At 33.9% G+C, this 22,249-nt stretch overlaps 1 protein-coding gene across 24 annotated transcripts in view; it reads right to left on the reverse strand.

The window, feature by feature from the left end:
* The window catches only part of slc4a4a (solute carrier family 4 member 4a), a 129,541-nt gene that overhangs the window by 94,223 nt on the left and 13,069 nt on the right, over positions 1-22,249 (reverse strand). For all 24 annotated transcript variants that reach the window (XR_012406054.1, XR_012406053.1, XM_073950848.1 and 21 more), the window contains 1 exon segment: positions 10,666-10,839. Coding sequence is in view for 22 of the 24 variants with exons in the window: in XM_073950848.1 (XP_073806949.1) it covers positions 10,666-10,839 (174 nt within the window). In the remaining 2 variants the exon portion in view is untranslated.

A 22,249-nucleotide genomic window follows, 5' to 3' on the forward strand; every position in this document is an offset into this window, starting at 1 on the left:
ATGTGTAAGGTTATTTTTTAAAGGTAATGTTTTACAATATTAAATAAACTGAAGGTAAGAAACTGATGTTAATTGATAATGATGTTAATTCTATTTTTTTGTGCACAAAAGTATTTGTCACTTAATAAAACTGTTTTAATGATGTTCTTGGTACACTCAAAAAAAGACGCCTTCAAAATTGTTGCAAACAATTTATATATGTTGAATTTAATCAAACAATTTAAATGTAGTAATGTTTAACTTAATTTGTTTAACCCTTTAAACAATTTAAACCCTTTAGGTTAAATTCAGCCCAAATAAATTGATTACAACCACTTAACCAAAAAACATTTTGTAAATCCAAGAAATAAATTTTTTTCAGTGTACATTTCTTTGCTTTGGTCATTTCAGGGGCATTGCTATAAGGAGAATCAGAAAGCTATCGGATTTCATCCAAAAAAATCTTCATTTGTGTTTCAAATATGAACAAAGTAGAAGTTTATTTCTTTTCTTTTCTTTTTTTTTTTGGTGAATCAAACCTTTATCTAACCAGTCTAGAAAACAAAGACTTGTTATAGTTGGCAATAGCATATGTGGGCTGGACTTAGGAAGAAGGTTAGATTAACTAATTATAACCTGCAGTGGAGGGAGAGAATAACTGTAGTTGAGAGGATTACAGTGCACCAGCCCTCCTGTCTCAGGGTTTAAGAGATCTCCTGTGGGACGTCCTGCTCAGCAGAGGGTCTGACTGGCTGACGTTTAAAAATGAGTGGGCATAGGCATAGAGAGCTGAGCATCAATTTTAAATATTCAAGTCTAAACTAAAAATAACCTTATGCTCATGAAGGTGAGCATAAGTAGGTTTTCATGTTGCAAATTTAATGAAGGGGTAATAAAAAAATATTTAATGTCAGAATCGGGTTACACAACATCATCAGTGCTATTTTTGCATGATCAGTAAATAATGACTTTTGGATGCAAGAATCTGTTTTTTTAAATCTCATCTATTGTGTCATTGTAGATGACAACTGCTACAAAGTACTTTACTTTGTACTCAGTACTTTTACTCAGATTTTTCACAATTTAATAAAATCTGTGATGCTGACAATTGGAGTACTGGAGTTCTTTCACGAGATACTAAATGTGGTAGAGTGCACACTCATTCCAGAGGTATATATATAGTTGAAGTCAGAATTATTGGTCCCCTGAATTATTCGCCCCTCTGTTTAGTTTTTTCCCCAATTTCTGTTTAACGGAGAGAAGATTGTTTCAACACATTTCTAAACATAATAGTTTTAATAACTCATTTCTAATAACTGATTTATTTTATCTTTGCCACGATGACAGTAAATAATATTGTACTAAATGTTTTTCAAGACACTTCTATACAGCTTAAAGTGACATTTAAAGGCTTAACTAGGTTAATATAGGTTAACTAGGCAGGTTGGGGTAATTAGGCAAGTTATTGTATAACGATGGTTTGTTCTGTAGACTATTAAAAAAAAAAAAAGCTAATAATTTTGTCCCTAAAATGTTTTTTTTAAAAACTGAAAACTGCTTTTATTCTAGCCGAAATAAAACAAATAAGACTTTCTCCAGAAGAAAAAATATTATCGGACATACTGTAAAAATTTCCTTCCTCTTTTAAACATCACTTAGGAAATAATTAAAAAAGAAAGAAAAAAATTCACAGGGAGGCTAATAAATCTGACTTCAACTGTAATGGTCATGATATGGTACCTTCACTATAAATTAAATAAAATAATAATATATATACACTGACCACATGGAAAGTGTTTTTTTTTTTGTTTTTTTTTTTACATTTTGAAGTATATTTGAATATCTACTTATTCATATTCATGAACTTCAGGGCAAATTTAGAACGTAGAAACAAATATTAGAAATACATATTAATTTTAAAAACTAATATAAACTACTTATATTTAATTACTTATATTTATATTAATAAAAGGTAAACAATGTACTTTCAAGATTGCAAATTTCTCACAATGCATGTTTCTATCTGCAGCCCCATAACTGTCTGTAATTTTGTGCTCATATAAATTCTGATAAAGTATTACAGTAAATACTGTATTTTGCCACACAACACAATATTAAAGATAAAGAATACAATGAGACAATAGACTATTTATTTTTGTCCATACACTACACTATATATGTGGCAATTGTGGCCTAATGGTTAGGGAATTGGACTTGTAATTGAAAGGTTGCAGGTTAAACTGAACTTGTAAATGAAAGTTTGTAGGTTCAATTCCTGGTACCAGCAGAAATTGAAGATGGTGGAGTGAATAATCCACACTTTCTCAACCTTGAATACCCAGCTGAGGTGCTTTTGAGCAAGGCTAATTACTTCCTGGGCGCTGGTTAAAAGCAGAGGACCAATGTCATGCTTATGAAATGCATACAATATAAAAATATGTATGTTTGCACAAACTGCCATTTGCACAATATTTTGAAATACATCCCCAAATCAGAAAAAGTTGGAACAGAAAGTAGTGATTTCTAACTTTACCTAAACCTGTATTTTGTTCCAAAACTGGAATAAGTGTATAAAACAATAAATATAAATCATCAGAAACACATTAAATAATGTGCTGTATTATTGCCGGCAATGAAATACAAGTCTTCGTAAATGTATTCTTTTTTATTTAGTTTTCCATACTGTTCCAACTTTTTCTGATTTGAGATTGTATTGGTTGCATACAGTATATGACATTTTATATGAAACTCAGACATTGCCTACTGTGCGTCATTTGTATATATTGCCATATATCAGATTTCTACATGGGCATTGGCATGCACATCATTAAAGACAGCAAATGATGACTGGTTAGGAAGCAATGTTACAGGACTCTTGTCCATGAAACAACAGAAATTTACAGTCAATACCTCAGATCCCAAAACTGACTCAGATAAAACCATATATCACAGTAGAGAACAGGAAGAGACTCCCCCTCAACACAGCAGACTAACCACATAATAAACTAGTCAACACTTAAAACAAACCAATTGGTCACCACCACATACCTGGGAAACAACAAAACAGGAAACAATATTCAAAACATAGTCTAGAACTTCAAACTAAAAGTCCATATAGAACACATGTAGAAATGTGAAATGTACATCGTCTTCATCATGTCTTTCAAATTTAACAGCTGAACAGAAGACTTAATTGTGTTGAAGACAACAAAAGGGAATAACAAAATGTGGCCGTTTTAAAAGCTAATAAAAAACGGTGACGGCACATCCAAAGAAATTGAAGCAGAATCAGCAGAATTCTCCATTTAAAACAGCCAGTTCATTAAGATAGAAAATTCTAGCATTATTTGAATGTACTGAAATCAACGTTTAAATAGATTAACACATTTTACACACTACAACCAGATAAAGGATTAAATGAGTTACTCAGATCAGTTTTATGAATCAACAACTAACTGAATCCTGTCAACATGCATCACTTCTTAAGTCAAATGAACAACATTTTGATTGCTGCTTTTCAAATGTTGTACAGCGAGAGCCCAGAGAAAATTACTCAACACTTCATCTTTGTAATCACATAAGACATCACAATATAAATAATGGCACAATTTTTTTGTCTTGGCTTAACTATACCTTTAAGATCAGGAATATGAACACATTTAGAACATTTCCTGCTGATTTTTATTTATTTTTTGACATCATACAGTTCACGTTTAAAAGAGATTTACTATGTTATTTGTTGCAGCCTATAAAGAGGAAGATTGATACTAACAAACATGCATCCGGATAAGGGATAACAATCAGGAAGTAATCCATCTACAGACAAAGGTCAGTGCTCACGCTGTTTGGGGACGGAAGGCAAGTAGCCAGAACATTGTTACATGTGGGCTTGCCCTAATCTTTCTGTATTGCTATATCAATTTATATCAGAAGAAAAATCCAATGCATGGGAAAAGCAGACACTGACACGGATTTTGCTACAGCATACGTAACTAGTTCGCCAACTTACAAAGCATATGCATGTCAAATAAATGTTACAGAGATCAGATTATTTGTGTAATGTAGTGTATAAAAAAGCTCACCCTCCATTTTAGTAGATTCCTACATAAACCCAAGAAATGCCGTTCCAAATGTACAACGCTATTCAAGCTAACCGGTCGACAAACAGCAAAAGTTAGGCCCACATTAAATTAAGACAGAAAATATTTTAACACAGAAATTAAATCTATTTTTAAAGGATGAGAAAGTTTATTTACATGAAAAAATCATTCTTTCAAATATTTAAGAATTATTTATTTGATTAAATTTTATTTATTTTATATATATTATATATTTTAATGTGTTCATGGAACAACAACAAAAAACAGCATTTAATCAAATTGGTAAACATTGGATAACTACATTACAAAAACTAACAATGACTACATCGACATGGACATCAGTAGTCAAATTATTCGCCTGAATCTGATTAAGACAATAATGTGATTAAGGTGTTTACATGAGTTGCTTTTTGAATGTTCCTTCCCGTTTTACATGTTATAGCACATAGATTGATTTATATCATTGCGTCATCACACTATCAGCCCTGTAGCCAGCCTGGTGGAAGGTGTGGTTCCTTTTTCCTTAAAAAAGTGGACATTCTTGCAATTATTCACCTCATTTTCTCTTTAATTATGAGATTTAAATACTGAATTAAAGTTACATTTTTAGCACTATTTTTTAGCTGAATTAGCTTGCTGGATAGTCATCATAACCACAGTTTTTGATAATTTAGAAGAAAAGTTACTTGTCAAGTGTTTGCTCTATTAAAAAACAATACAGTAGAGAAAGATGACTTCACTTAAATCAGTTTTTTGTTTGCACCCCTGGATGTTGGCCAAAACTGATTAACTAACTCACACTAGGATTCCGTTAGGTCTTAAGGAGGTCGCACACCAGAAGTGCCGCTCGACGACACGCCGAGTCATGCCACGCAGCGCCATGAGTTTCAGAATTCTAAACATAGGTTTCTATCATGGTACACACCCTGGCACCGCAAGTCGGTGGCTGTCCACGTCGCCCAGCCATGATTCAGAGTCAGGACACCTTCTTATTTCTGCCGCACCACAGAGCGCCATCTGAATAGTTTCATTTTAAATAGCATGCGAATGTGTGCGTCTGGTGTGCAATACTTTCAACTGTCATGTGCATGCCGTGTCGTGGCCCTGAACGGCGCATCCGGTGTGTGAGCCCTTTAAAACCTTTTTGATGGGTAATTTTTACCATTTATGATGTCATAGCAGTCAAAATAAGACAAATGAGCTCATGAAAGGGACAAATTCTGGACCTTTGTCAATGACAAAACCACCCTCTTCCGAACCACCCAAACCCCCCTTGGCTACAGGCCTGCTATCCATATATCCACTAAAGTTTCATGTAATTTGAGGTGTTTCATTTTAATTTTGTTAACTTCAACTGCAGTTTGGCACTTTCACTTTCATTCAGGAACATTTCATGCATGCTCCCCACAAAGAGATATTGGATGCGAGTATGAACTGCCGGACATGTTGTTTTAATGGAAGTTGATATTGCATGCTCTATAGGGAAAAAACCTCTGCATTTCACAATGCAGGTGTCTGTAGTCCTTCACAGACTCAGATAATAGTGTCTAACTGCCATGTGTGTAGACTTACCTGTTGCAAAATGCTGCATATATCCTAGACGATGATAATAGTTAGATTATGGTGTTTACATGTCTGTACAGCACTTTAATAATGCCAATTAAATAGGCATACTCCATGTCTTTATTAGAGTTCTGCTTAGTTTGATTATGACCTTAATCGGATTAATCGAAAATTACTGTTTACATGGTAGACTCTTAATCATAGTATTGTCTTAATCGGATTAAAATCGGATTATTGGTGTCCATGTAAGTGTAATCAGTGAAAAATATTATCAAGGCATTTATTTATTTGAATTGTAACAATTGCTTATAATTCTAATATTCTGTTTGTCCTAAAAGTAAAAAAATATCCTCCTTCACTTAAAACTCTAAAATAAAACAGCTAAATTTAATTTCAATGCTCAAATCTAATTTGCATAAAGAAGCAACCTCATAATTAATTGCAAATTCTGTGTGTAAATGTCTACTGTAGGTTTTCCTTAATCAGTGTGCAGTATTTAATCAATTTTTAATCAGTGAGCACTACTTGTTTTTGACTACAGTGAAAATTTAGATTTTTGTATGCTCTTTTTTTCTGCTCTGAAAATGGTCACGGGTCATTTTATACCTTAGATCAACTCATACTAATACATTATTAAATTAAAAATACATATTTTTATTAACTATAATGTTAACTTTGTTAAAAATGATCTGTTTATTGTAAGAAATTAGTCATTTATTATTGTTAACCAATGTGAAACTGTAAACTTAATGTTTTGTTTTGTTTTTTCAGAAAGGACATTCTAAGGATGATTTTAAAGCCCAAAGACGGTGGTCAGCTGAGCTTTGGGTCCACATCACTGTCAAGTTCTGGATTCTGCTTGGTTGCACTTGAGTTTCCATTAGCTGAATACGTTTGAGGTCAATAACCTGGTTTGTGCAGAGTCAGCACAGTAAACTGCACTAAAACCTCAGAGAGTTTAAGAATTTATAGGAATAATTCTGTCAAAGCTGTGCCATTATTTACACTCCCCCATGTTGTTTTAAACCCCTATGGTGTCATGTCTTCAGTGGAAAAACAAAATCCAAGTGTCTCTCAAGTCAAACCCAACATCAAACAACATTAGTGTCTTGTAACCAAAAATCATGACGTCAAAAACTGGTTTGTTTAATTGGATACATTTTTTTTTTAATGAAATACAGTTTTGTTGATTTAGGTAATGAAAGTCAACCGTTGCCATTACCATGAAGGTCAAAAAAGCAAAATGTTGAATCCAAAATTAAGACCTTTGACTCACAACGATACATTGTGGTCCTATGAAACTACATAATTAAACTGAACATTATTTACAATATTTTTACTGGAGATCCATTACATTGGGCAAATGGAGAAAATCTATTGCATCTAGTTAAATAAACTGATTCGCCAGTTCTTGTATACAATCATGCAATATGTATGTATACATGCAATAATTGACACTAGAATACCAGGAGTCAATAACTTCTAATGGCCATAGCAGTAATTCTAGTGTTCGTATAAGACATTACACTCATTTAAGATGTTTACATTCAAAGCTTCTATTGAGATTTTAAAATTAACCTTTGAATATCTTTCATCAAATATTATAAACGTTACTCTTAAAAAATATATATTTTTTTTGTATAGCAGAATGTTGTAAGGCAAAGTTTTTCATCACAGTGAAAGAAATGTCAGAGGTAAAGTTATGTTATTCTTAAGCAAGAGAGCCACACATAGTAGCGGATGCTAAAATGCAGGCAATCAATTTGAATGCTATGGCCATTCAAGGAAAAAAAAAATACTCTTCTGTGTTTTGTCATTTTAATAAAATAATAATGTTACAATGAAATATACACAGAAAAAGTCAGTGTGCTATAGTTATATGGGTTTTATATAAACAAAGCTATTAAATAACAATATTTTAATAGGGTCAAAATGATTCAGCTGTTCTAGTGTTAAAAGCACCCAAAACAGATTTGCTGAATAAGTTGGCAAATCTGGTGTCATAGAATCCTATACATCAACATACTGACTCATTTTAATCATGACTGTCCGTAATGACTAAAACCAGTTTTGACAAAGGAACTTGTTGAGCTTTGCTGGCTCCAGATGCATATGGTTTCACATGGTTTAGTCAAATCTGGTGAATTAGTTTATCCAAGTTTCTTGTACAGATCAAGCTTTCCTTTTCATAAAAGTATTATCAAAAACCAGCGTTAGTTATGTTTTGTTTGTATATGTTTTCTAACCACACTGTCAGATAAATGTATTTAATGTTCTGATGCAAAATTACCTTAAAAAATGTTAATATACTCTCTCGTTCATTCATTCATTCATCAATTTTCCTTCGGTTTAGATCCTTAAGTATTAGGGGTCGCCACAGCGGAATAAACCGCCAACTTATCCAGCAAATGTGCGACACAGCGGATGCCCTTCCGGCCGCAACCCAGTATTGGGAAACATCCATACTCTCTCTCATTCACACACACTTCGACCAGTTTAGTTCATTCAATTTGGACTCTCACCCCTCAGTCACATGAGCACCTGAATGAAACCCTCGCCAACACGAGGAGAACATGCAAACTCCACACAGAATCATCAAATGGCCCAGCTCGGACTTGAACCAGCAAATTTCTTGCTGTGAGGCGACAATGCTAATTACTGAGCCACCATGCCACCAAAATATACAGTTGAAGTAAGAATTATTAGCCCCCTGAATTATTAGCCCCCCTGTTTATTTTTCCCCTATTTTTGTTTAACGCAGAGAAGATTTTCAACACATTTCTAAACATTATAATTCTATTAAACATTATATTTTTAATAAATGAATTATTTTATCTTTGCCATGATGACAGTAGATAATATTTTACCAGATATTTTTTAAGACACTTCTGTACAGCTTAAAGTGACATTTAAAGCTTAACTAGGTTAATTAGGTTAACTAGGCAGGTTAGGGTAATTAGGCAAGTTATTCTATAATGATGTTTGTTCTGTAGACTATCGAAAAAATATATAGCTTAAAGGGGCTAATAATTTTGACCTTAAAATGGTGTTTAAAAAATTTAAAACTGCTTTTATTTTATTAGCCGAAATAAAACAAATAAGACTTTCTGCAGACGAAAAAAATATTATCAGACATACTGTGAAAATTTCCTTGCTCTGTTAAACATAATTTAGGAAATATAAAAAAAAGAAAAAGAAAAACAAATTCAAAGGGGGGCTAATAATTCTGACTCCAACTGTATACACACTCACAACTTTATTTAGCAATAATGCCACAAAAAACATTTCCATTATAGAACCTTTAAATAAGCAGATCTTTAAAGAATCTTTCATGGGATGTTCTTAGGATACTAATGATTGCTCATGGAGCCATTGATGGCAATAATTAAAAAAATAATAATAATTTTAAGAGTGTAGTAAACTAACAGTAGATTTACATTTTTCAACTACCAACTTAAAATTATAAAATAAAGGACACAGATCACATGTGCTTTGCATTTCTTTGTAGATTGACAAGCTATATGTAAAATGCTTTCTGTGTAAAGACTCCTTTTGGATTTTCTGAAGACCCTCTTTGAACTAGGGCTGCACAATATACCGTTTCAGCATCGATATCGCAATGTGATCTTTCACAATAGTCACATCGCGAGTATACGCAATGTTGAGTCTGGATTTTAATTGGTCATTTTGCAAGTGTTTTTTTAAGGCCTGTGACTGTGTGAGTGTTTTAAAAGCATTCAGGCCTAAGAAAGTGTAGCATTTGTAATTTTTACAAAATTTAGCATTCTACAAAAATACACGATTGTTGGGCCCAAAAACACGATGGCCCAACTCAGCTTAAACAGGCTGCAGGATCGGGAGTAAAGGTATCTTCTGAATGTGAAGAGAAGTGTAGCTGCTTGAAGCAGTCCACATATCTTATCTTTTACACATATTGGGATTACATATTGCACGCGCTTGCATTTTCCAGGCACACGCAGTTGAAAACCGTGAGTCACGTGACAAGAACTGACCGATCAGCTTCATACTTTGTAAGGATTATACACATTTTGGTAGACAAATTATCTCAAACAAACACAGAACACCAAAACACTGCAGTGAATATTAAATTACTGAGAGACCTGCAGTTTATTTTGTATTTTTATAGCCATATTTTTCTGTTTTAAAAGTAACCTCAAAGTAAAGTAATTAGTAATCTGATTACTTTTTTACATGAAGTAATTGGTAATGTAATCAGATTACAATTTTCGAGTATTAATAAGTAATTGTAATTGATTACATTTTAAAAGTTACTTACCCAACACTGGGTATTACTATTGCAATATATATCACATAATAAAAAATATAGCAATGTTAGCTTTTTCCAAAATCATGCCCTACTTTGCACTGTATGATCCACTCAAAGAAAGCAGCAGCATGTCATGGCGATGCCTAAATGACAATAAAACCTTCTTAAGTGGATAAAGAATGAATCAAAACCCACATTCTCTGACGTCGACTCATGAAAATCAACTCTACATGGGCCACTGCACAATTTCAAGCCAACATTTTCCTCGCATGACCCTGAAATCGTCCTGTACTTTCTCTGCATCTTCCTCTCCCTCGCTTCTGCTATCCCTTTCTCCTCCTCTTCCTCCTCATTCTCCCTTTCAGCTATCACATCATTAGAGAGCGTCCAAAGCCCTGGTGCACGAATCAACAGAAACACCTCCTAAGTGATCCTCCCTTGGGCGTATAATACTTCGGCATTGGAAATCTCAGAGTCACACATACTTCCCTCCTCCAGCAGCTCACGTCAGGCAATCGTGACCCATTTGGATGGTTATTACTTACACGCAGGGGCCCTAGCCCTGTCTGTCCAAACACACTCATCTGCTGGCCAGGCAGCTCTGGATATCTGTTCTGACTAAGTGGAGTCAGCAGCAGCCTTGGCTTGTGTGTGCGTGTATGTGTGTGTGTGTGGCTGTATGAAGGAGCCCTCACAGCATTAATGTGAACCGACGGCTCTTTGGCAAGCGCTTACTGAGTGGTTTAAGGATGCTGTTGCTGGCCTCCTCATTGTTCTCTGCATCCGACCTGTCCGAAGTGTTCTCGCTCACTTTCTCCTTTCTGTCCTTGTGACTGGTGCGTCGGCGATGACGTCTCCGTCGCCGGTAGCTCTTTGGCACATGCACACCGATGTATATGGTGTGGTGACCTGAAAGGGAAAAGAATTGAGATGGTAGGTCAGGCTATTAAGATCGCATGACATCATTAAACTGCGAGTAACATAACCACCGTTCTTTGGTGCATTCTTGTTTTGCAGGGAATATTTAAATAGTAATAAAACACAATTGGTTTTCTTGTTAAGATTTTCAGTGAATATACTCTGTTGTAGTGTTGGCACGATACAGGAATGTCCAGCGTTGATATAATACTTTGAAAAATATTGATTTTGCTATCATTTTAATTACCATGGGGAACACATTTTACGACATTAAAAGTATGCAAATGAAGTAGAAAGGGGAAAAAAACTAAACCATATAATGCATTAGGTATGGTAGCAGTCCTTGGGCCCTATCATGCAGCTGGCGCAATAAGGCACAAGGCATGTATGGTGCGATTTGTTTCTATTTTCAGAGCAGCGCAACTTTAATTTTCACGTTTTGCGCCACGTTGTTTAAGTAGCAAATCTATTTGTGCCACTTTGTGGACTCAAGGGTGTGCTGGTCTAGAAAGGAAGTTTGTTAAGGCGCATTATTGGCACATTGCTATTTTGAGGAACTGAAATAGATGTGTTATCAACCAACTAAAAGCTGGTCTAAAGTCTTAGTTATCCGCCTATACAGTCTAAAAGCTTACACATTGCTTAATACACAGGATGTACAGCAATCCGCAAATATCGTTACATATGAAAAAAAAAGGATTAAACTGCTACAAAAAATTTGTATTTTTTACATAAGTATAAAAACCACTGCCTCAATGGCTTCTTCATGTCCATGGAGCTTTTTTCAGTTTATTCATAACAATTTGCATTTGTATAATGTTATTATTATTAGTAGTAATATTTATTTTATGCATATTTATATTTGTTTTAATTTAAAAAAAGTTTAGATTTGTCTGCCTGTCAGGCTTTGGAGATATCTGCATCACCATATGGGGCATAAGAATAGGATGTGTGTTTGGATATAATTGACCACACTTCATTATTATTGTTCATTTATTCATTTGCTGGAGATTAGAAAACTTAGAAATAGTTTTCTTATCTCCTGCAAATGAATAAATGAACAATAATAATGAAGTGTGGTCAATTTTATAGAATTTAGAAAAAAGGTTTGATATAAATCTTTGCTCTTAGCAAACTAAATAAAATGTTTAGGCTAATGGATTATTGTTATTCCACCCTTCAGTTTCAGATAATCCTTCAGAACTCATCATTCAGTAACATGCAGTTCTTATGGTCTATGTACTGTGTTGTTTACTTTTTTTCATGATACAATTTTGCAGAACCGAAGGGTTAAAAGTACAGCATTTGTTTGTAATTGGCATCTCATACGTGTCACTTTTGACTGCGTTAATATGTCCTGCTTGAAGAATATATAATATTCTTCAATACAATACAATACTAATTAATAAACCATATTTAAAAACAACCAAAATTGACCAAAGTGCTGGAGTAATAAAAGTGACAGAAAATAGATAAAAATGGAGAAATGAAGGGGGGAAGTCTAATGTGAATTGGTAGTGTTCCAGAGTTTAGGACCAGCAACTGCAAACGCTCAGTCACCTCATTTATTATGTTCTAGACACAGTGAGTAAATTGAGATCATAAAATCTCAGTGATCGAGAAGGGGTATATGGACAGAGCAAGTCTGTAAAGGTACTGAGGCGCAAGATTATTGACGGCTTTGTATACAATCAATTCTGTATTTAAAGGGTAATCAGTGAAGTACATGTAAAATAAGAGTTACAGACTCATACTTGCAGGTGATAGAGAATAGACTAGCAGCTGTATTTTATACCAGCTGCAGGCGAGCTTATGGCATTGAGTTTTTTTATGAAGTATAATTTTAGAGGTATTACATTTCATAGTTTCTGAAAGAGAGAGAGAGAAAAAAAATATTTATATATATATATATATATATATATATATATATATATATATATATATATATATATATATATATATATATATATATATATATATATATGTTCCTAACAGCATACACAAATTTAAATATATTGTCCTTTACAGTTCAGGTTAAATAGTTCCAAATCTTTCCAAAATATTCTGGAGTAAACACAATGAAAAAAAAAGATGCAAAATTGCTTCTTTTTCTTGACCACAAAATTAACACATATATGAAATATTAAGTTTAAATCTTTCCAAAATATGTTTAGCAGGATAAAGTATTTTGTACAACATTTCTTTAATTTTGTTATTTAAGCAAAACTTATTTGTCAACTCCCAATCTTTAACACAAAAATATTATCAAATAATGAAAGCCAAAAATATCTTGCTGCAGAGAGAAGACTGAGAAATACTATAATAGAGAGAGTTACGGTAATCCAGACTAGTTGTTATGAAGGCATGAATCACTGTTTTACTAAATTTCTCTGAGATAAAAAAGGCTTGATTTAGACAGTTGTCTGAGGTGGTAAAAGTAGGATTTCATGACAATATTGATCTATTTGTCAAATTTAAATTTTTCATCAAACGTAACACTAAGATTTTTTGCACACTGGGTAATATGTGGGCCAAAGATAGCACATTGACATTTAACAGAGAATTTTCTTTGTGCCCAAATAAAATTACTTCAGTTTTATTTTCATTTAAAAAAAACATAGCTTGAGAGTAAAAGTTTAAGCTCATTTAAACGAGCCAAGAGTGTCTGTAAGCCATTCACATATTTTTGTTTTAAAGGAAAATAAAAGGAATAAAAATAAATCTAAATGACCTCATATTATCCACAGCTCAGTGACTGTAGTCAGACTGTAATCTGGTATCTTTTGATGACAAAAGCGTGAGGGTGCGCTTGGACGGGAGGTCAGTTGATGCAGTTTGTTGATAGATATTGGTAATTGCATCACCAGCCCACGTGCTGTCATCATCAAAAGGGACCGAACTACAAGTCGACTAGAGTCATACATATGCAGATATCTGTTTAAGCATTAAAGTTAATAACATTGTAAATAATGCTCAATTTCTTACACAGGCCAGTCGTTTCGCAGTCATCGGGACCTATGAATATTGATTTGAACTCGTTTGTGTTTATTTTTAAGCTAAAAAATCATATTAACATTCACTGCCATTATATGAATCACTGTGGAGCACAGATTCATAATATTCATAATATACAGATTCTTTAATATTCTACAAGGGAAAAAAAAATGTTGCCCACATCTTGGATGACCAGTGGGTGAGTAAATTAACAGGAATTTTTTATTTTTGGGTGAACTATCCCTGTAATATATGAAGTAGGTTTTCTAATACCTAAAATCTCATTCATTCATTAATTTTCTTTTCGCCTTAGTCCCTTTATTAATCTTGGGTCGCCACAGTGCAATGAACCGCCAACTTATCCAGCATATGTTTTACGCAGCGGATGCCCTTCCATCTCTGGGAAACATCCATACACACTCATTCACACTCATACACTACGGACAATTTAGCTTACCCAATTCACCTATATCGCATGTCTTTGGACTGTGAGGGAAACCGGAGCACCCGGAGGAAACCCACGCGAACGCAGGAAGACCTAATATCTAAACATTTTTATTGTAAAATGCCAGGAGTTACTCTTAAATAAAGAGTAAATGGAACTTCCATAAATACAGTGCTAGTATTTAATCTTGGCATTTAAGGAGACAAACCAGGTGCCCCAGAAAGCAATTGCATTAACAATACCATCACTGACTAAAACTCATTCTGAATTAATTCCCCTCAGTGTATGTAAAATGCCCTTGATGACGTAGACAAACACAAACACAATTAATTGACTCAGCCAAGCCACGTAAATACAATAATCTCAGGTCTGACATTGTTGTTGTCAAGAGATAAACGGCCCTCCACTGCCAAGATAACACAAACCACGTGATCAACACTTCAGCATCTGTAAGATAAAGAATGTGCAGTGTCACTGAGGTCAAGAGCTGGATCTCCAATGTTTGTCTGCAGCTCATTGGTTACGACACATGACGTAATCTCAGTGCAGACGTAAATAAATGGCGTGACTTCCTCTACGCACGTTGTGCAGGAAATGGTGGACTTCACCGGAGGGGTTTGCAGCAGACTGTCAAACTAAATATTTTGACTGGTAGAGCTAGCAGGTAGCGCGGAACGTCCAATGTTTAGATCCATATCACACAGACACTTTCCATGTCTCAGCCCCCCAGTCACATGAGGTCCATCCTTTAAAACTCCATCCCAACATTGGGTTACTATCTAACTTTGTGGAAATGGATCTTTAACTGAACCAATGACATCAGTGCAGATCTGCAGACCAGCAGTACTTTTAAAATCAAATAACACCCTGCTACATAGTGTGTGAAAACAGTACATGTGCTGAGATGCATGTCTAAATTTATATTTTTCTAAAATCAACAGGCAAGAAGTACCTGAATGCATGGTTGATTATAGTTTATTATTTTTATTTATTTTAATTTTTTTTAAGGAGTGGAACACATGCATGGGAACCCATAGGAAAAAGTCTTTTTTTAAAATCAGGGTTCTTACACATTTTCCAACTACAAATTCCAGCACTTTTCAAGCACTTTCAAGGTACATTTGTATGCTTTTCCTGCAACTAATAACCACGGTTAATTATGTTTATTTATATATATATATATATATATATATATATATATATATATATATATATATATATATATATATATATATATATATATATATATATATATATTGTATGTATTTTTCACATTGAAATCAATTGTGCTATTTAAAAAAAATAAAATTTATTGAGCACTTTAGATTTATTGCAGATATTTTGGATTTATTGGGATAGTTTACCCAAAAATGATTAAAAAATAAATTAAAAATGCCTTTAAGTTTGGTCTCTTTCTACGTAAAGTTGATATCTCAAGAAATGAGCTTACAGTCAGATTTTGTTTGGGTGTCGTACATGATATTTCATGTGCATTGCTATTTTTTCTTTACAGTCATTGGATTGTGGTTTTAGGTTTAAAAATAGGTCTATAAAAATCTGACTTTAAAAATGTAGTTGTCTTAAATTTCAGATAATCAAGTTAAGAAATACAAATTCAAAACATTTCTAATAGGATATAATCAGTATTATTAACTTACAATTGTTAATAATTCAATTTAACACAATTCGAATTCAAATTGTTTTGGCATTTATTAGCTCCATAAATGCGCGCATGAGGTGAACATTTTGCAATGAAAACTGGTCGCACGACAACAATTTATCCACTCGCACAAATGCTCCCAAATATATTTGGGATCACATATTATATATGTAGGTCACATAGACAAAAATAAAACATATATATTGAGGTCACATAGACAAAATTGTGCACATATGCAACCAAAACAGTCACAATTTCAATCCTGCTAATTCAAGCAGGTTCAAGCACTTCGTCTAAAATCCAAGCACTTTTCTAACCTTGAAAACACTAAAATAAAAATCAAGCATTTTCCAGGATTTCCAGCACCCGTAAGAACCCTGAAAAATATATTTAATATGCCTATAGGCGACGCAGTGGCGCAGTGAGTAGCACATTCACCTCACTGCAAGAAGGTCGCTGGGTCGCTGGTTCGATCCTTGGCTCAGTTGACGTTTCTGTGTGGAGTTTGCATGTTCTCCCTGCGTTTGCGTGGGTTTCCTCTGGGTGCTCCGGTTTCCACCACAGCCCAAAGACTAACCAAAGACACCAAAACAGGTGAATTGGGTAGGCTAAATTGTCCGTAGTGTATGAATGTGTGTGCATGTGTGGATGTTTCCCAGAGATGGGTTGCGGCATATAAGTGGAAGGGCATCCGCTGTGTAAAAACTTGCTGGATAAGTTGGCGGTTCATTCCACTGTGGTGACCCCAGATTAATAAAGGGACTAAGCCGACAAGAAAATTAATTAATGAATGCCTATTGTTCAGCATGGTGGCTTAGTTGTTAGCACTGTCACCTCACAGCAACAAGCTCGCTGGTTCAAGTCCCAGCTGTCAGTTGGAATTTCTTCAGTTAGAATGTTCTCCCTGTGTTGGCATAGGTTTCTTCTGGGTGGTCTGGTTTCCTACAGTCCAAACACATGTGCTATAGGGGAACTTAATAAACTAAATCGGTAATGGTGTATGTGTGAATGCACAAGTGTATCCCAGAGCTAATGTAAATATATCAGAATGTAACTTTTTAATTAGGAATTTGCATTGCTAAGAACTTCATTTTTAGCTGTAAAGTCAAAATAGTTTTCAACATTTTCTCAGATTTAGAAATATTTTTTTCCCAGGCAAAATATTATCCTATCAAACCATAAATCAACAGAACTTATTCAACTTATTAATCAACACTCATTCATTCAGCTTTCAGATTATATATAAAAATGGACATGTACTGTATGACTGTGGCCTTGTGGTCCAATGTCACAAATGTGTATCTCATAAAAAGATACACAAGTGACGTCATTTGTAGCTTTATTTCTGAGAATGTGTGCTACAATTAGCAAAGATTTATTGCATGTCAATATTTTTTAAATGTTCTTAATCTCTTAAGGACCAAGGTGTTTTTTACATGCATTTGTTATTTCACTTTGCTATTTGAGCTTATCGGAGCCTAATTAAAATAGTATCATCTTTTGATAAAATATACTTTAAGTGAAAAATGATCTCCATGTATGTGGACACATGGTCCTAATTTACATAAAACACTTTTTCCTGAATTTTTTTTTTATTGCATAAATAACATAGAAAACTTGTTTTTAACTTGCTTTGACTATCAGAGAGTAAAAACTAAAAATTTCCACATTTTGGACAGTTAAAAATAGGGTTTGGGACATTTTATATGCTGCAAACAGTTGCAGGATGACACTGTATGTCTGTAACAAAATATAAAACATTCAAAGTATTTTAAATAGCCACTTAAGAGCTAAAATGTGCTGTCAACGTATGTGGACACTAAGGCCCTAGGAGGTTAAACTCCACCATGAATTGCTTTATTTAAAGGCAATCAAGTATCTCTATATGCATATTATTTTGACAACTGAAATTGAAAAGGTAAAAAAAAATATTAATAACATACAGTTTATAAAGTTACGAGGAAGTGTGTCAAAGTCAGTGTCAAAAATATCATCTGAATCTTGATCAGCGGTCACAAAATCAATAATCAAAGGAATCTCTGTAATAAAACATGCCTTAAATAAATGTCTTGTGCACTCATTGTAAGTATGCACATGGAAAATGCAATTTAAAATGCCCAAAGACCACAGCTTTAGTTGGAAATCTTTTTTTAATAACTTCTTTAAAAAGTCACTCATATTTAGGGCACCCTGAGGCTCAGTAAATGAACAGAAAATATTCATTTTGGAGAGAACTATCCCTGTAAGTGCAGCAAACTAAACTAACTGATGCAGGATTTATTCAGGTGCGTTTTGGCCATTTACGAAGCACTCTTTCTATCTTCAGGCCAGATGTGAAGGCGCAGGTCACACAGTGATCGTGATTCATAGATCAGAGAGGCTAATAGACCACCACAGTGATTCATGAGCCCTGTGACATAACAGAGGGTGACAAGGCTAAACGCTGGACAATCTCCATTAGGCAACAGATGAAGCCAATGGCAGCAGTGCACACAGGTGGACAGACAGAACCAAGTCCAGATAACTAGAGATGATTATGTCAAATGTATTCACTGTTTAGGGATTGTTTCCATTTATTGCATCAATATGTGGTTTAAAAAGCTCATGTTTTGTTCAATATATATATATATATATATATATATATATATATATATATATATATATATATATATATATATATATATATATATATATATATATATATATATATATATATATATATATATAACTTAAAATGTTCAGCATTAATAAGTACACTCCTTTTGTTTTATGCATTTCTAGAGAATATAATAATATATAATAAAAAGCAAATACATAATATAATCTGTTGTATTAAACATGTAGGTATTTATGTGGGTAGGTATTTTGAATAAGAAACCAATAAAATATATAGTAGAAAAGTGTGTATTATGAACGCAATCAGGATGTACTACATGTCATTATCGTAAGTTCTTCCAGTGTCAGTTGAGTCGCTTTCACAAATCCTCTCCTGTGGCCTCATCCAGTCAAGTGTGCATTCGTTTGCACCTGCTCTGACTTAAGTGACTAAAATCAAACCAAGCAAAATTATGATTATCCATTGACATTTGAATGCAGTATGGAGGCATCTTCATTGTGTGTACTTTACAATAACATATTAACAATAGATATACAATTTTAAAAGATTTTTTTAAAGATTTCACAAAGTTAAAATGTGACAATCTTTCCTTTTTATTCATATTGCATATATGCAAAGTAAAATGGATTCTTGAAAAAGTGTGGGGAATATTGGTTGTCAGAAATTCACTGCATGGTTGAATCATACTGGATTGCTTTTGGTTTATCTCAATAGCGGTAGAATAAATTATTATTAGTGATGCATTCATTCATTTTCTTGTCGGCTTAGTCCCTTTATTAATCCGGGGTTGCCACAGAGGAATGAACCATCAACTTATCCAGGATTAACCAGCCAGTTTGTTTTGACATAATATACTGTATGTGTAGGCTGTATATGGCTGTAGGCTGTATATATAAATACACAGATGCATGCATATATTTGATAAAATGTTTATTTATTTTTAAATATAAAATATAGAAGTATGTAAACAAATTATATATAATAGAAATATCTATGTAACAAAAGTTTTTTGTATAGTTTTGTTTCTATAAATGTGACGCGGTGGCGCAGTGGGTAGCATAATCGCCTTACAGCAAGAAGGTCACTGGTTCAAGTCACGGCTGGGTCAGTTGGCATTTCTGTGTGGAGTTTGCATGTTTACCCTGTGTTCGCGTGGGTTTCCTCCGGGTGCTCCGGTTTCCCACCACAGTCCAAAGACTTGCTATGGGTGAATTGGGAATGCTAAAATTGACCGTAATGTATGAGTATGTGTGTGAATGAGTGTGTATGGATGTTTCCTAGTGATAGGTTGCAGCTGAAAGGGGATCTTTTTGGCTTAGTCCCTTTATTAATCTAGGGTTGCCACAGCGCAATGAAGCGCCAACTTATCCAGCATATATTTTATGCAGCGGATGCCCTTCCAGCTGCAACCCATCACTGGAAAACACCCATACACACTCAATCACACACATACACTATGGCCAATTTTAGTTTACCCAATTTACCTGTACCGCATGTCTTTGAACTTGTGAGGGAAACCGGAGCACCTGGAGGAAACCCACAGCAAAACGGAGAGTACATGCAAACTCCACACAGAAATGCCAACTGACCCAGCTGAGACTCGAACCAGCTACCCACTGTGGCACTGCTTCGCCGACATTTTTTTACATATAGTCAGCAAAACACTTTTCAGTGTGCATTAAACTCATTTGGTCATTGTCTGTTTCTTTTAAAGTCTTTAAATTTAATATTAAGCCTTGAAGGGTAAATACTTAATTTAATTCATAGGGCATATAATTCAATAAACATAATTCAATAATTCATATAAAGCAAAAAAAATTCACAAATATGAACATATTAGTTAGATAAAATTAACATCCGCACTGGAAAAAAAAAATTTAGCCCAGCATTGTAAGCTCTATTTGAACAAGACAAAATATTCATCCTAAAACATGAAATAAATGTTATAAAAACCAAATTTTAACTTTCTTAAGCATCAACATATTGTTACAACACCAACTTAAATATTTTTTGATTGTATTTCTTGAAAAGCAATGCTTCAATGAATGATCTGCCAGATAGAACCTTATAATTCCAAGCGGAAAATGACTTTTTCAAAATAAGAAGGTTCTATCTGCATTTACCGTGTTTTTTTACTCCAATTTTCAAGTGTAAGAGACCCTTTGGGTCTCTGTCATGTCATTAACATGAAAGAGAACTGTTACACACATATTGTTTGCTTTATGGAATGCAAAAACTTTGAAGCTCAATATCTCAAAATCATTCAGAACGCAGATAGAACCTTATACTTCTAAGGTGAATATATATATATATATATATATATATATATATATATATATATATATATATATATATATATATATATATATATATATATATATATATATATATATATATATATATATATTCACCTAAGAAGTATAAGGTTCTATCTGCTTTCTGAATGATTTTGAGTTATTGAGCTTCAAAGTTTTTGCATAATGTTTTTGTTTACAAGTAATCACAATTGCAAAAGTATGATTACCTTTGAAATTAATTCAACTATACAGAAGAAAAAACTGATCTAAGTGTTAAAATCTTAATTTTCAGAATCAGAATGACTTCCTTAAGTAAATAATCAAAATAAGTCTACTCTTGCACACATCCAGTACCTTTACTTCAAAACACTCGGTGTCATTTGTCTTAAGTTTAAATTTAGATTTAAAACTTTATTAAAACCCTTTGGGGCAATTTATTCTGACATGGTGGTGCTTCACATATAACAAGAATGACACAATTAACACACTAAACACCAACACTTAACATCAAGTACACAAACAAAAAAGGGAAAAAAGGGAAGGACATTTTTTAAATAATAATAATAATAATAATAATAATAATAATAATAATAATAATAATAATGAATCGATAAACTACATTTATGTAACTGACATGCTTCAGGCACAAAAGTAAAATTACAATGATTTGTGGAACATCCTATTGCCCAAGTGGCATCCACACAAAAAGACAAACAAATGGTGTAAAAAGATCATTAAAAACCATTTATGAATAGGTGTCCCACCTATGCTGGGATGGGCGAGAGCAAAATAAGGAAAAGGGAGTAAAAGCAAGGAGTTAGCACTAAGAGAAGGAAAGGGAGAGGTACGAGTGAGGGAGGAACTACACATTGTCGAGCCAGCTTTGTGCCAAGCTTCCTGTTCTTTTGGAGGAACCCTTTTCTATGCGACCATAGAAAGAGGCCTGAATTGGAGTGGCACGCAATTCGTCACTGGATAAAGCGTATTCCCTAAATCTGGCTGGACATTTCGGGCTTCAGCATCAGAGCACCTTGTGTTACCGCAGTAACAGAGCTGTTCAGATGGAGGGTACAAGTACAGACGACAGTGGCACACCACTGTGCATGCTAATATAGCTGCTAATAAAGCTCCACATATAAAAGAACTGCCACATATGGGCTCTTTGTGCAGCAAGCACATGTTGCTCGGTTATAGTTTACTTTGAGGATGGGCCAACACTACTTTTAGGGGATTTCTGAGACTAATGTTCTCAGTGTTTACAATGTACACTACTGCTCAAATGTTTGGGTTCAGAGAGGTTTTTTATGAACACTTTAATCTGGCAAGGATGCATACATTTTAATCAAAAATTGACAAAATTGACGGAAAACTGTAAAAAAAAAAAAAAA

This window comes from Danio rerio, chromosome 5, assembly GCF_049306965.1.
Source record: "Danio rerio strain Tuebingen ecotype United States chromosome 5, GRCz12tu, whole genome shotgun sequence".
NCBI classification, from domain to species: domain Eukaryota; kingdom Metazoa; phylum Chordata; class Actinopteri; order Cypriniformes; family Danionidae; genus Danio; species Danio rerio.